The 13,530-nt window shown below is 45.1% G+C and overlaps 1 protein-coding gene across 1 annotated transcript in view; it reads right to left on the bottom strand.

Moving 5' to 3' along the window:
• LOC115316316 (chymotrypsinogen B) overlaps positions 1-13,528 on the bottom strand; it is a 33,707-nt gene extending 20,179 nt beyond the window's left edge. Inside the window, exon 1 of the mRNA XM_040216537.2 lies at positions 13,398-13,528. Within this exon, the coding sequence (XP_040072471.1) occupies positions 13,398-13,455 (58 nt within the window). The 5' untranslated portion in view covers positions 13,456-13,528. The remainder of the gene's footprint in view (positions 1-13,397) is intronic.
• Between the last annotated feature and the right edge of the window lie 2 nt (positions 13,529-13,530).

Genomic DNA, 13,530 nt, shown 5'->3' on the forward strand with positions numbered 1-13,530 from the left:
ATTTACGTGATTTCATCTTTAAAAAAGTGGTTCAGCATATGCGTTATACGAGGCACTAGCTACGATCCGAATTGCTTTCGTCTGCAACGCAAACAATTTATTCGGGTTGTTGCTTGTCGTTGTTCCCCAAACTAGGTGACAGTAGGATGAACGAGAATTGAACCATGCTTTATATATTAGAAGTTTTAGACTAGTCGGCAAGATAGGACAATACGTGTATAGAATACCTATGATATTTACTAGTTAGGTGTAAGGTTTTAGATATAAAATTCTTATTACATATGTTAGAGGAAAAACACGCCTAAAGTAGTTACAAATTAAACCTCAAAGTAGTTCACGATTTTGTGGTGGCATAACATACGGTACCCTTTAGATGAGAAACTATCGGTTTTTTTCTTAACTTTTCTTTTCTTATTAAAGAATTTAAGGCACTTAACGTACTGAGCTTTTGCTACACTGTTAGCAAAAATAACACGCCCAGACGTGTAAACCGTTGTCCCATAGCGGACACGTCGAAACGTGTTCGTTTTACACGAGGCCATCTGTGTTTTTCGTCTACACATGAGGTGCTGTGTAAACTTAACACGCTACACCGTGTCTGCCTTCCGCAAAACCGTTTCGAGCGTGTTCCTTATGAAACATGGCGGCCAGCGGCCGAGAACAGACGAGAGACGAGCCCAGCGAGCTGCGCGCCTTTCAGCCGAATTGAAAGCACACAGGGCGCGTTAGTTCTCGTTCGATGTCTTTTATACACAGTAAAGTCTCCAAGCGGCGGACGTAGCTACTTGCAAAGGTACGTACGTGCGTTGTCGGCGGTCGGCGGCGTCGGTAGCTTCAACAAACCGCTAAAAAAAAAAAAAAAAAAAAAAAACCGAGTGCCGAACTCACATGAATAAATAACTTGAGCAAACTGTTTAGAGTCGGGCGGTAACTTGCGCCACCTATCGAGATTTCTAGCAGCCTGTTTTTAAAAAAAAGGACGAGTCTGTTAACACCGCGAACGACCACGACTACACAGCAACCCTACATACAACGCAAGCAACACAGCACACAGCTACACAGCACCGACATGTACACAAACACAACAACCGACACTACGCCCGACACTTCCTACTCGATATCCATTTCTTCCCGCGGCGCATATAAGCTTGACATGTGCGGGTGAGCTCTTTGGTCGCTGACCATTACAGATTTATAGAAGAATACACAAAACACGGCGCAATGGACAGCCGTGTGTTAGAACTGTTTGCATTTAAAAAGTATGGAGGCAAAATCCATAATGTTAATCCGTTGCAATAAATAACGATATGTTAACAATAAATCTTAAACCGGTCATGAAGAAGTTCAAATTTTTGTTATTTTCTTGCTTGACCAGTGTTATGAGCAGTCCGACTAGCTTGAATCAGATAGGAAAACAAATTATTGGGATTTTGTCATTACGTATACAATAATAAATGAAAATGATCCTTGCGTAAAGCATTTTTTATATATTTTTGTGAAGGACATCCGGACATCCGCCCAACACTTCACTTTCGCTAGTTGCAGCAGTTGCAGTACCGGAGCAGACGCCTTCACTTTTGGGGCGTTTTGATGCAGTTTGTTGTCGTATGTCGTGTCGGTGTCCAGAAGAGCGGTAGGGCTTGGGAGTTTGTGATCGGTGTTATTCGTGAACACTGGTGTGGGGCGCTGATGCGCCTTTTTTTATATACTGCCACCACCCCGAACTTTGAAGATACACGGGCCCGTAGCAGTGCATTATGCTGAATCGCGAGCTCCTTCTCTGTTGACGTCGCTTTCCTGGTACCACTCGTGGATACTGCAAGCGTTTAAACAGTGTGCACCGTCTCGCCTACATCCCCGGTGACGTACTCGACCTGTTGAAACTTATTGCTTCCGTCATTTTAGAGTACGCAAGGCAGTTATCTCGTTGGTCTGGTTTCGGTTATAAAAGCAAGGCAAAACGCTCGTAGTTCCCGCCCTCAGTACACGTTGGACATCTTCCACACTTTGACACCGGATAACTGAATGAACGAGGATTTACATTCACTTCCGAGGTTACTCTCGCCGCTTCCTCACCGTTGAGCAGCAGGATGAGCTGGCGACAAGCCGCGGATAAAAGGCTTGAGCATCAACAGCCCAAGCGCACTCGGTGCCGATGCGGGCGACGCGGGTTTCTGTCAACCGGGAGGCCAGCACAATCCGTGACCGTTTAAGCTCTTCGTCATGACACGGTGTTGCAGAGAGCAGGGTAAAATACAACTTAATAGGTGGGAACAGCGCAGGAAAAACCGACGAAGGACGAGTAGAAGAAGTGCACAAACACAGCGCTGTGTTTGTGCACTTCCTCTACTCGTCCTTTGTCGGTTTTTCTGCGCTGTTCCCACCTATTAAGATGCTTAACCAACTCGCCCAACTCTCTGCCGTGTTAAAATACAACTACACGGATCACCGAAGCAAACGACTGCTATCTTAAATCTTGGCTTGTGATTGCGCCTTTGTAGTAGATCATCTTATTCGTTTTGCTGGAGAGACGCAAACGACGGGCATAACAAAGTCGCTTGCATATTCCGCATATCTCACAACAGCATTTACCCTGTCACCTTGCGAAAAGCGCGAAACACGGAGTCCGCACCGTCCTAAGCTTCCCGTTTTTTACCTGCTTTAGAACAGTTTGTACCTGCTAGTAGATATGCCTACTGAAACTGAAACAGGGCAGTGCCAGAGAGAAAGAGACAAAGTTGGGAAAGCTTGCTCGCTCTCCAATTTCTCAACTCTCAAGTGATTGTACCATAATAAATGCACCAACGCGTCTTCCAAAATAAAGAAAGAGCACTACGTTCACAACATAAAAAATGGTCTCAGTACATGCATCTGTGGGCAGGTAGGAAAACTTGCCCTAATTTATTCACGCCGCATGATTGGTGCAACAAACTCGTTGCAGGACCGAATCATCTACTCAAGCGGTGTGCGTCGCTATGCAAACGCAGTCGAACACGAAGCATAAAAAACGGCAGATTTAAGACAACAATCCGGAGTCCATTATTCAATTAAAACATAATTTTGTTGAAAACGCCCGCTGCTTCTTACTCACGCTATGTGTCGGGATACTTCCACAGTTTGAAACGGAACGAAGGAAGATTTACTTTTAACAACGCTCGCTGCGTCCTCCCGGACCAGCTGGACCGGATCAGCTGACGACGACGGGAGTGTACCCGTTGAACCTCCACCACGCAACAAACAATTTGCGCTCCGTGTTAAAAGCGTGGTTCAAACAGACCCGGAATACAAAGCACCGCACCACACACGACGAATGTTTCAGCTCTTTTTCGCATCGCCGGGTTGCACCAAACAGAATGAGATCGCCGAAGTCAACGCCGCGCTGTCGTGAACCTTGGCTTGTGGTTGCGAACTCGTGGACCCTGTGACTCCCTTCGCTTTCAAAGCACACACGACGATTACGAATGCTACTTTCCGTCTTCCAGGAACATCACAGGGGCACTTCTCCGGTCACGTCTTCACTATGTGCTCGCAAACTCCGAAGCTCTATGCGAAGCTTCTCGCGTCCCGTCAAACCAAAACAGTAGCGGCGCCATGCGTACTTGCCAGATTTTCTCCGGTCAAACAAAAACAACGAAAGCCAACCGGCGCTTGCTTCCAGCGTACATCGGCGTTGCGCTTGCGCCGTGGCCAGATCGCTTGCAGTTGAAGGTTGAAGCAAAAACGAAACCAACTGCAATGTCACGTGTTCACATCGAGGACACGCTTTTTATATCGATTTTAACTGTTTGGAACGAATAATTAGACCCATGACTTTAATTGTGGTGTCTAAGAAACTGTTATCAGGACCCCTAAACTAAATACAAACATGGGCGACATGAGGGAAGCCGCATTGCCATCGACGAGAAGATGGCGGCGAGCACGGTAAGCGGCGGGTTTCGCCAACGTCCTGCGACATGGCGCAATTGCTTTTGGTGCATATCTGTCTCCGAGACATGTTTCTTTCCGCGGCATTTGTCTCGACGGTCCTTTCTAAGTGTGTCCCCAAGCATTCCGGTGCTTCGATAGCCGGCAATGCCGCGGTCGTCGCCGGGGGCGATGCGTGTTATCGAGGTCGGCTACACGGTTATGCGTGTATGACCGAACCAAAACACGTTTTTTACAACCTCGCATGATTTCTGAACGAATTATCCGTTACTCATCGTGTAAATTTATGGTAATTTGTGTAAATAGCGTGTTTTTCACCCCAAATATTCGCCAAATACACGGGACTTGCTAACAGTGTAGGCAGGTTTTTTTATCAGAAATTAGCCTGCCTGTATTTTTCTTTAAAAACATAAACTACCCAAGCAGCACGTTGTGAATGGGCCATCGCTGGCAAGTGTACTATGGCCAACCAGATTTTCGATGGCCCAAGCTTGGCCAAAGTGCTCGGCAATAGCAGTGTTTTCGTCCTCGTCTGGTGACTTGCCATTCACTTTATGCCAGTCGCTGGCCATTCACTTTAGGCCAGTGACTGGCCATTCACTTTAGGCCAGTGACTGGCCATTCACTTTAGGCCAGTGACTGGCCATTCACTTTAGGCCAGTGACTGGCCATTCACCTTTGTCCAGTGGCTGGCCATTCACTTTAGGCCAGAGAATGGCCATTCAGCTTTGGCCAGTCACTTTCGGCGAGCCACTGGCCATTCACGTTTGGCCAGCCACTAGCCATTGACTTTCGGCCAGTCACTGGCCGAAAGTGGCTGTAGTTATACACTTAATACATAATTTATCACAGACTGCCAGAAAATTTCGGTGTTCCTCAGAAGACTGTCAAGAGTTTCGGGAGGTCAAGTTTGAGAACTCAACCCCAGAAACTCTTACATAGTAATGACACGCGAAGCTGCTGCAAGTCTGCTCAATATGTATTGGACCTTTTTGAGTACTAAGTCTTACGACGCTGGTTGCGACCACCATTCCAGTCGTCGTGGGTTCAGGGATGGTATGTTGTCCCACCATTAAGATCCCCCGGTAGTGCAGCAGTAAAAAATAAAAAATAAAAAGAAGTAACTTTAGGTGAAAGGATAGTGCAACAATAGAGAGTTTTAGTAGATCGTTCCGATACCTCCGATAGCCGCGATAACGATACTATGCATGCGCAAGGGAGGCGGTGGCGGAGTATCGGGTATCGTTATCGGAGTCATGGGAGCGAGCTACTAAAACTCTCTACTCTTCAGTTACAATATTTTTCAGTTTACGCAAGCTTACTGGCACTAATGGGAAAGAGAAGCCTTGAGTACACAGTAAAGGTTTTTACACACTTAAGGGTGTAAATCAGTTTGTCCCTGGGCTAACACCCTTATAACGTTCAGGCAAGCGCCCTTCATAAAGGGTGCTTGCTAACACCCTTGGTAAAGGGTGTTTGGCATGAAATGGGCACCTGCTGGCGTGGCCCAGTGGATGCTGGGCCACCCCAGCCAATCTGGCGCCGGGAGAGTATCATGCGACGTTTTGGTTATGTGGAGTACAAGGTCACATGACGCTCTCCCGACGCTGGATTGGCTGGTAGCGTCCGCCGCGCTCGGACGAAGGGTTAAATGAAGTATAGACCCCAGTGAACATTTCATTGGAATGTGTCCAATACACATAACAGAACTTGTAAATTGTACAAAAATCATATATGCTATTGCATATTCTTATATTATTATTATATGATTTACAGCTTATCATGTTTACTGAACACATTTACACTTTTTTCACTTAGAGGGATTGCCACATCACCACATACGAGGCACGTGATAAAGAAATAATGAGTCACGCTAAACACAACTCACTTCATGAAGTAATACAAAAGAGCTCCTTGCAAGCCACATCATAACCCCGTGGGCAATTGGGAAGTGCTACGGCACCCCCCTTTCTCGAACTCTAAGTGAGCAAGCAGTGGCCCCAAGCATCGCACTGCACGGCTGAACCATTGTGAACATCATGGTCTGCCACAAACGAAGCATGTAAAGCTTTCCTGTTTGAAGACCAAGTGACATGTTTTGTTTGTCTCAGGGGATTGCAGGCAACCCACGCTTCGCTTATCACTTGTCTCCTACGCGCATCTGGCTCAACTTACAAATCGCGCATTGTACTAAACGGTCCAAGAAGACGGAAAGGAAGGACTCCCCTCATTCTCGGACCCTCGTTCGTGCAACCGGAAACAGCCATTTTCCCCCTAGAAGATTAGCCCGTCGCTCAAAACTCGAACAAAAGTTGTTTTCCCCAACCTGTTAAGCCCTAAGCTGACAGTGTTGTGGAAGCTACGTGCTCCTTGGGCCAGCCACACGCTTGTCACATTACGGGTGCTTCGAACGGCTCGGTTGTAACGCGCTGACGCTATTGACACCACCACAACGCTGCCAGCGCCACCAAGGACAAAGCTGATAACCACGCCTGCCTTGCTACTCCACGAACGCGGGGAATCTTTTCTTTCTGCTTTTGTTAGCGCCGGAAATCCCCTGACGCATCGCGCTCTCCGTTCGCTTCTCTTCGAGCGCTTGCTGGAGTGCACCGTTTGCAACGCAAAATATAGCCAGCCGTTCAAAATACAAACGTGCGATTATCATTTACGGTTATTATCCCTCATACTTGATTCACTTCCAAACGAAACTTGAATATTTCGATTTTTGTTTCCGTACCCCTTTAAAGAACACAACTGTGATGATGATTTAATGAATGATGATGATGAAACAATTTTGACTAAAGAGAGTGACCACAAGGGTATACTGAAAGAATCACTAACAATGATGAAACCTAGAAATCTATTAGTGCCTTCCCTGTGTTTTGCCATTGAGTGGAAGAAGTTTCTTGGCCTATATTTTTGTTAGAAACAGGTGTGATGCGTCCGTCTGTTTTTTTTTAATCTTGATGTTGTGCATATTTTTTATTTCCTAGGTTGAAAGCTCAAGGCATTCCCTGTTGTTTGTTCAACCACATTTACCCAAATGTTAGTAGGTTGCTTTTTTATGTTTACTGTCCTTGGGTATGTCAGGGGTTGTGAACAGTAAAACGCTGTAAGACCCAGGAAGGAATTCCCTTTGTAAAGTGGTGGCAAGCAGAAGAGGAATTGTAAAGACTGACTTCATGTCTTCTCCTGCGTTTTCTTTTTTGGGTCGCCTATTCATTTTTTGCCCATTAATACTCAGCTGTGTTTGATACTTCTCTGCGTTTGTGTCATCCTTCAGAGAACCCGTCTTTAATAAATTATGTGTTTAGCCTGTCTAGCTAGCTTGCACCCTCCTTTTTGTTTTTGACCAGTAATAAATGACTGTAGGATTCAACTGCAAGCACGGTGTTAATGCATACTAATAAATAGCAGCACACTTTTATTGCCTAGTGGTGATGATTGGACTAGTTAGTAGCCAATTATTGAAAAGGAATCATGAAGAATATGGGAACAGAGGCTCTGAACACAACACAGCGCTGTGTTGATCTCCTCCTTCTTGTCCGTGCCATTCACATTCCATGTTTTTAATAACACATTTATTAATAATTTTCTGCTTGGTATCATCTGTATAGGGGTTCACTGGAACGACCCATCTGCTATTGCATTCACTTTAGGGCAGCTCCCCCTTCCTCATGGTGCCATCGCTCAGGAAGTGCAAGGCGGGTGTCACTCTCACTCTTGTGGTTCGGTTCCCCAGGTTCCCATAGGTTTCAAGCTGCTAGCCAAACTGAGTCAGGCCTTCCAGCCCTGCAGGAAATGTCAATTCCACTCTTTTAGACGTAGACACCCAGATTTTGCGTGTTCGTGAAAGAAGCTCTAACAGAGAGGAAACAAAATGATTGGCCTTTTTTTAATGCATCCTTTTCTTTCGCTGAGAACATACATAAACGTTACACGCTATTGTACATTCTGTGGTGCGGCTTAATTTAGGAAGAGCACTTTTTTTCATATAACTTTTATATAAAGAAAAAACTCAATATAATGGGTCGGACATAAATGGTTGCTATGAACTGCCCTATACATTTACACATTACCTGATATCATTAAAAGAGTAGAGTAGCGTAGGGCTGCACTGCACCAATTACGCCTTTGTAACCAATTAATAGTTGGCATTTATTTGTTTATTACTATTGGCTATTATTCTTTGACAGGAAGAATAACCGGGCGAGTTGGTACGGTGATAGTCTTTGAACTCCATCAAATATTCAGGTTTGACATTAGTTAAAGGGGCCCTCCGGATCGTTATGCGATGATCTATTTATGGCGGTAACTCAATCTACATGGCCCTAAGGATCCTAAAAATCATAAAATTACGGTCATGCGCGGCGGATTTCCATACTAAAATTGCTATCAAAGTCCACGGCACGCCCCCCTTTCTGAGATGAGCCCGGAAAAAGGGAGGGGCATCTCTTTACGCGTCAGCCAATAGCAAGCGAAGGATTCCGGCGTCACTGCGCGTCACCAACGCGGCCGACCGCCGACCCGCGGAGGAATCTCTTGAACACGCGCGGACCGTCGTCAAGGAACCCGGACTTTGTGCTCGGCAGTTGTCGTTCGTCGCACCGCACCGTCGCGCTGCTACTGCAATACGCAGTCGCATTCCACAGATGACAAGGAAAAGTTTGACTCGTTGACGTGGAAGGCTCGCAAAGCTGGCTTCGGAGTCGGGATCCACGGGAAGGAGGAACATGTGTCCCGCAAACGCACGCCTGCAGACGCCCCGGGAAGCAGACGAGCCGACGCGCCGACGCATCGCCCAATAGCAACAAGCTTGCGGGGAGAAAACATAGTTCGCTGGTATTGGAGCGATAATTGCGGACTATGTTTCCCGCACCACAATCAGTTTACGTTTTTCTCAAACTCTAATTTACAACAAGCTTAAAAAGTGTTGCAATAATAACGTTCGCATTTACCGCGAGATGCAGCATTTCTATTGGTCAAGTTTTAGCGATGGGCAGGGAATGGGGGATCGTCTTCCAAGAGAAAATAGTCCCGATATATTTCTTCTGCCATCTGCTTAATAAACGGTTTTGTAATCTAAAACTTTGTATACATATTAACTTGCACCTACTATGCAATATAACAACATAAACAGACGATCGCAGAAAGCTCCGGAGGGCCCCTTTAATTTTTTCCGCCTTTTTTCATGTTTTTGTTTTTTCTAGCTACTCTGATTTTTGTAAGGGCTTTCGCCACTACTAAAAACGTGACATCTAAACTCCTTTTATTTTTTGCATCACACAATCGTAAACTTAAAAAGTGTGCCGGTTCGGTAAACGCGAAGAGACCTAATTTCCGAGGGTGAAACCTGTAAAAACAACGGAAAAGTAAAAGAAACAAACACAGGGCGTTGTTTGTCCGTTGTTTTTAGCGCTTTTACCCTCGGAATAATGACGAAGCGACCGCGCGTCTCTACGCACAGGCATTAGCTGATGCAAAAAATCATGCTGCATGCTCGCTCCCGCTTTATGAAACAAATCGGTGGCGAGCGGCTGTTAGGACAAGATGTCAGAACTAGCATGACTTGTGATTAACACTTTGGGACGGCGACTGAATGCTTGAACTGCCGTCAGACGGCACTTGAACGCTCCGCACAAGCGTCGTCGGACGAGCGCCGCACAACGGCGCAAAGAACATGCCCAAGGTTCCGCCGCGCGGGAATCTTTCTCACACTGCGGAGCGAGCCACAGGTTTTGAAGAAGATACGCTCTTTTCAAATAACGAAATAACACAGGGCAGAAGCATAGTTAGAATCAAGCATAGCTTAGCAAGCACACGCTACACGACAAAGTTTGAAACAGCAGCCCACTTCGCAGAAACAAAAGAAAGTTGCTAACCGGCGTTTCACGAGTCGTGCATGGGCGGTTCTGAACTTACGGGCGTTGCCAAGACGCAGCGTCTCCCAGCTCTCAGTCATCGATTGTTATTCTTCAAGACGGTGTTTGTAAGGAAGATATTTAAAATATCCACTAAAACGGCTAAAACGTAAAAAAAAGGAGATTTCCGAAGCTTCTGGAACTTCAACGACCATTCAAACGAGCCCAACGGAAGCTGATTGCGATAGCGATGGTCTTGCGCAGTCTTCAAGAGTCTCTTTTCCTTTTTATTTATTGTTATTTTTTTTAGAACTATACTAAGCAAAATAAATTATATTAGTAACAATAAGAATGTCACTAAAATAATAATGTAAAACATTACAAAAGTGAGTAAATCTTAGGTTTTATTTAAACTTTAGGTTGTTTCTTTTTTGTGTAAACCGAAACCGAAACTAACTCAAGCAACGTTTCCTTCGTCGTAATTGTTTGCGTGTGCGTGTGTGCATGCGCGTGCGTGTGTTTGTGCGCACGCGTGTGGATGCGTCCGCGTGCATGCACGTGTGCGTTTCTGGTTGTGCGTGCGTGTGCATCTGCGCGCGGGCGTGGGTTTGCGCGTGTGCATGCGTGTGTACGTGCGTGCGCGCGTGTATGTGTGCGACTGCGAGCGCGCAAGCGTCTGTTTGTTCGTTCTATTGCACTGTGCCCGCAAGAAGAACAATTGGATGTCCCTGGAAACTGTTAAAACACTAACTTATTGATTATTATTATTATTATTATTGTTGTTATTGTTGTTATTGAAACATAGCCCTGAGACTTTAGACACAGGGCCCTAAACTTTTCTATAGCTGGCTGTAGCTGTATCTATAAATTTTTAAGGCCGACCATGCGAAGCTACCGGGGGTGATAGCCTCCCATTGAATTTACCATAGACGACCATAGGCCATTTTTTATGGGATGTCTCGGACTGGTTTATTATGGGATTTGCCTCTTTATGTGTGTGAGTTTTTGTGCATGTCACCATATTCTCAAAGGAATATTTTACTCGGGTTGACATGGTCATGAGACAGGTTCTAGCAGCATGTCATGAATATTTGTCAAACATTTTCACAATATTTTGATTTCATGTTGCCAGATATAAACTCGAGACTAACTGATTTTCTTACTGTACACTTCCATCAATCAATATTTGTAAAAAATGCTAGTATAGAGCATTTCACCCTACTTTCCTATTTCTGAGCATGGAGTGATTTGTAAGAAAATTAAATATGAACTCATATATAAAATTTTGTTCTCAAACATAAAAATTGTATGCAAAAGAGGCACTAAATTATGAGCTATTTGCATGAATTACAACTGACATTATAAGAAACTAGACTGCTAACAACTGTTGCTTTTCAAGCAGAAATTTTACCTGTACATTAAGTACAGAGCCATATATAAGCTTTCCAAAACCATTTCACATTATTTATTTAGCACCCTCTTCTACACCCTTCTCACATTCTTCACTAAATGTAGGGTGTAACACGAAACAGCACCTTTTTCGGTAACATTATGAGGTTGTGTTCCTAGTTTTAGGTTGTTAAAAAGGTGTAGCCGAGGGTGTAAGTTGCTACAACACCCCTTTTACACCCTTCAAGGTGTAAAAACTTCTACTGTGTTGTACGGCCGAGCATCACTGGCGTCAATCACCACGATTAACAACAAATTGTTAACAACAAAACCAGCGTTCTGCACATCTAGGTCGAGATGTTCATTTTCTTCTTCTTTTACGTGTGGCTCGATTTTGAACGTTTCCGTTGCGGTTTTAACCGAAGCTGTTAGCTTTCCTTGGCTCAGGAAATCAGTATCCTAGCACCTAATTAAAACATTACTGAGACTAGCTTAAGTTTAATCAATATATGAGAGACGTCTTGTTTAGGCTCTTCCAAAACACAAAGTCTGAAATATCCAATCTTATCCGATTCAAGCACAAGCTGATCGGGGTGCATGGCTAGCGTGGCGGTTTACTAAGCCGAGTGCATTGATACACCTATAGGTTTTTAAGGTAGAGAAGGGGGCTTATGGTCGGTATACAGGTACACTGGCTGGGTAACGGTGGGTGCGTCTTCCAGGAAAGGGGAGCATCTGCGCCCGATGCACCCGACTACAACTTTTTTTTCTTCGAGTGCAGTTGGGATGTAAATATGTGGAGCAGTAACGGAAAGATCGCGAATGTGGCATTCGCGCTAGGAGTGCCGCGCGGCGACAGAGCGGTATAGTTAACGCGAAGATGACGTCAGCGCTGCTTTCGTATTTTATTTTCATAGAACAGCGACTGGCACAATATTTTCCCACTTCTAGTATAATGTTCCAAATGAACATATCACACGACACTGCTAGTTAAGACAATAGCCTTTCAAGTCTAACGAAAAAAAAAAACTGAATAAAACGGTGATCGTTTGCTTGCGCTAACAGTGTTCGCGCGATGCACGCACTAATATTCTGCCAATCACTCACTCGTGATGCTTCTCTCGCTGCCCGTCGTTATGCCAAAGTTTCGTCAACGCGATGAACGTTTAGATTATCGGTGTCCCTGCGGCGAAACTGAAAATCAGCACTTTTGGCAGAACACTTGTCGGCCATGTTTATGTCCACGGCGGCCAAGCTGAGAATCAGCACTTCTGGCCAAACACTCGCCGGCCGTGTTTATGTTTCCGGCGGCCAAGGTGGAAATCAGCACTGCTGGCCAAACACTTGCTGGCCGTGTTTATGTCTCCGGCGGCCAAGCTGAAAATCAGCACTTGTGGCCAAACACTTGCCGGCCGTGTTTATGTCCTTGGCGGCCAAGCTGAAAATTACCACTGCTGGCCAAACACTCGCCGGCCGTGTTTATGTCTCCGGCGGCCAAGCTGAAAATGAGCACTTCTGGCCAGGCGCTTGCCGGCAGTGTTTATGTCTCCGGCGGACAAGCTAAAAACAGCTAGTTTGTGGCCGGACCCTTGCCGGCCTTGTTTATGTCTCCGGTGGCCAAGCACTTAAAGTGGCCAAGCTGTCCAGACACTGGCCAACCGTCGGCCGATCGAAATTCACTTTCTGGTGCTGCTTGGGTATACTATCAACAGCATAAATTAAAAATGAGGTATTACTTTTCAGAGTGACTATATCATTAATAACCGATTAAATTGCAATAACCCTAAAACGCTACCTTGAGGTACCCCTATCTGAAATGGTTGTCATTAAAGCGGCCCCTGGACTGTGTAGCCCTTGATTGATCCTTTTTTAGCAATGAAGTTTAAACTATAGGTAAATTTTTTATCAACCAGGACAAGGATTTGATTTTTCTTTAACGTCACAGCGTTCCTCTTCCTACCTTTTTCAGTGTTCTTATAGCGGAATGAGCGCCACGTCATACAATATAACTTGGGTATAAATTCAGGAATTTTCGGAGCCAAGGACAAGAAACTAAATTGCACTCACGCAGTATTGGGAGCTAATTTGAACACGAGCAAAGCTTATAAACGCCAAATTAAAATCATAGGTAAAGAAATAACTACTATTAAACAATTAAACGCATAAAACTGTTCAAGCTGGAAATTAGAAAATATGTCCAAATAATTATTTTGCAAAACTTACCTTGGTATTTTGACAGGGTGGGCACCAGCAAGAGGGATAAAACAATGAATCGCTTCATGGCGACTGGTTTCCAAAAATGCGGCGTCCTCCTGCCCGTGCGTTAGTAAAAGTCCTAAGAAAAAATGGAGCCTGT

Source organism: Ixodes scapularis, unplaced genomic scaffold (genome assembly GCF_016920785.2).
Source record: "Ixodes scapularis isolate PalLabHiFi unplaced genomic scaffold, ASM1692078v2 PGA_scaffold1__304_contigs__length_218370807, whole genome shotgun sequence".
NCBI lineage: Eukaryota > Metazoa > Arthropoda > Arachnida > Ixodida > Ixodidae > Ixodes > Ixodes scapularis.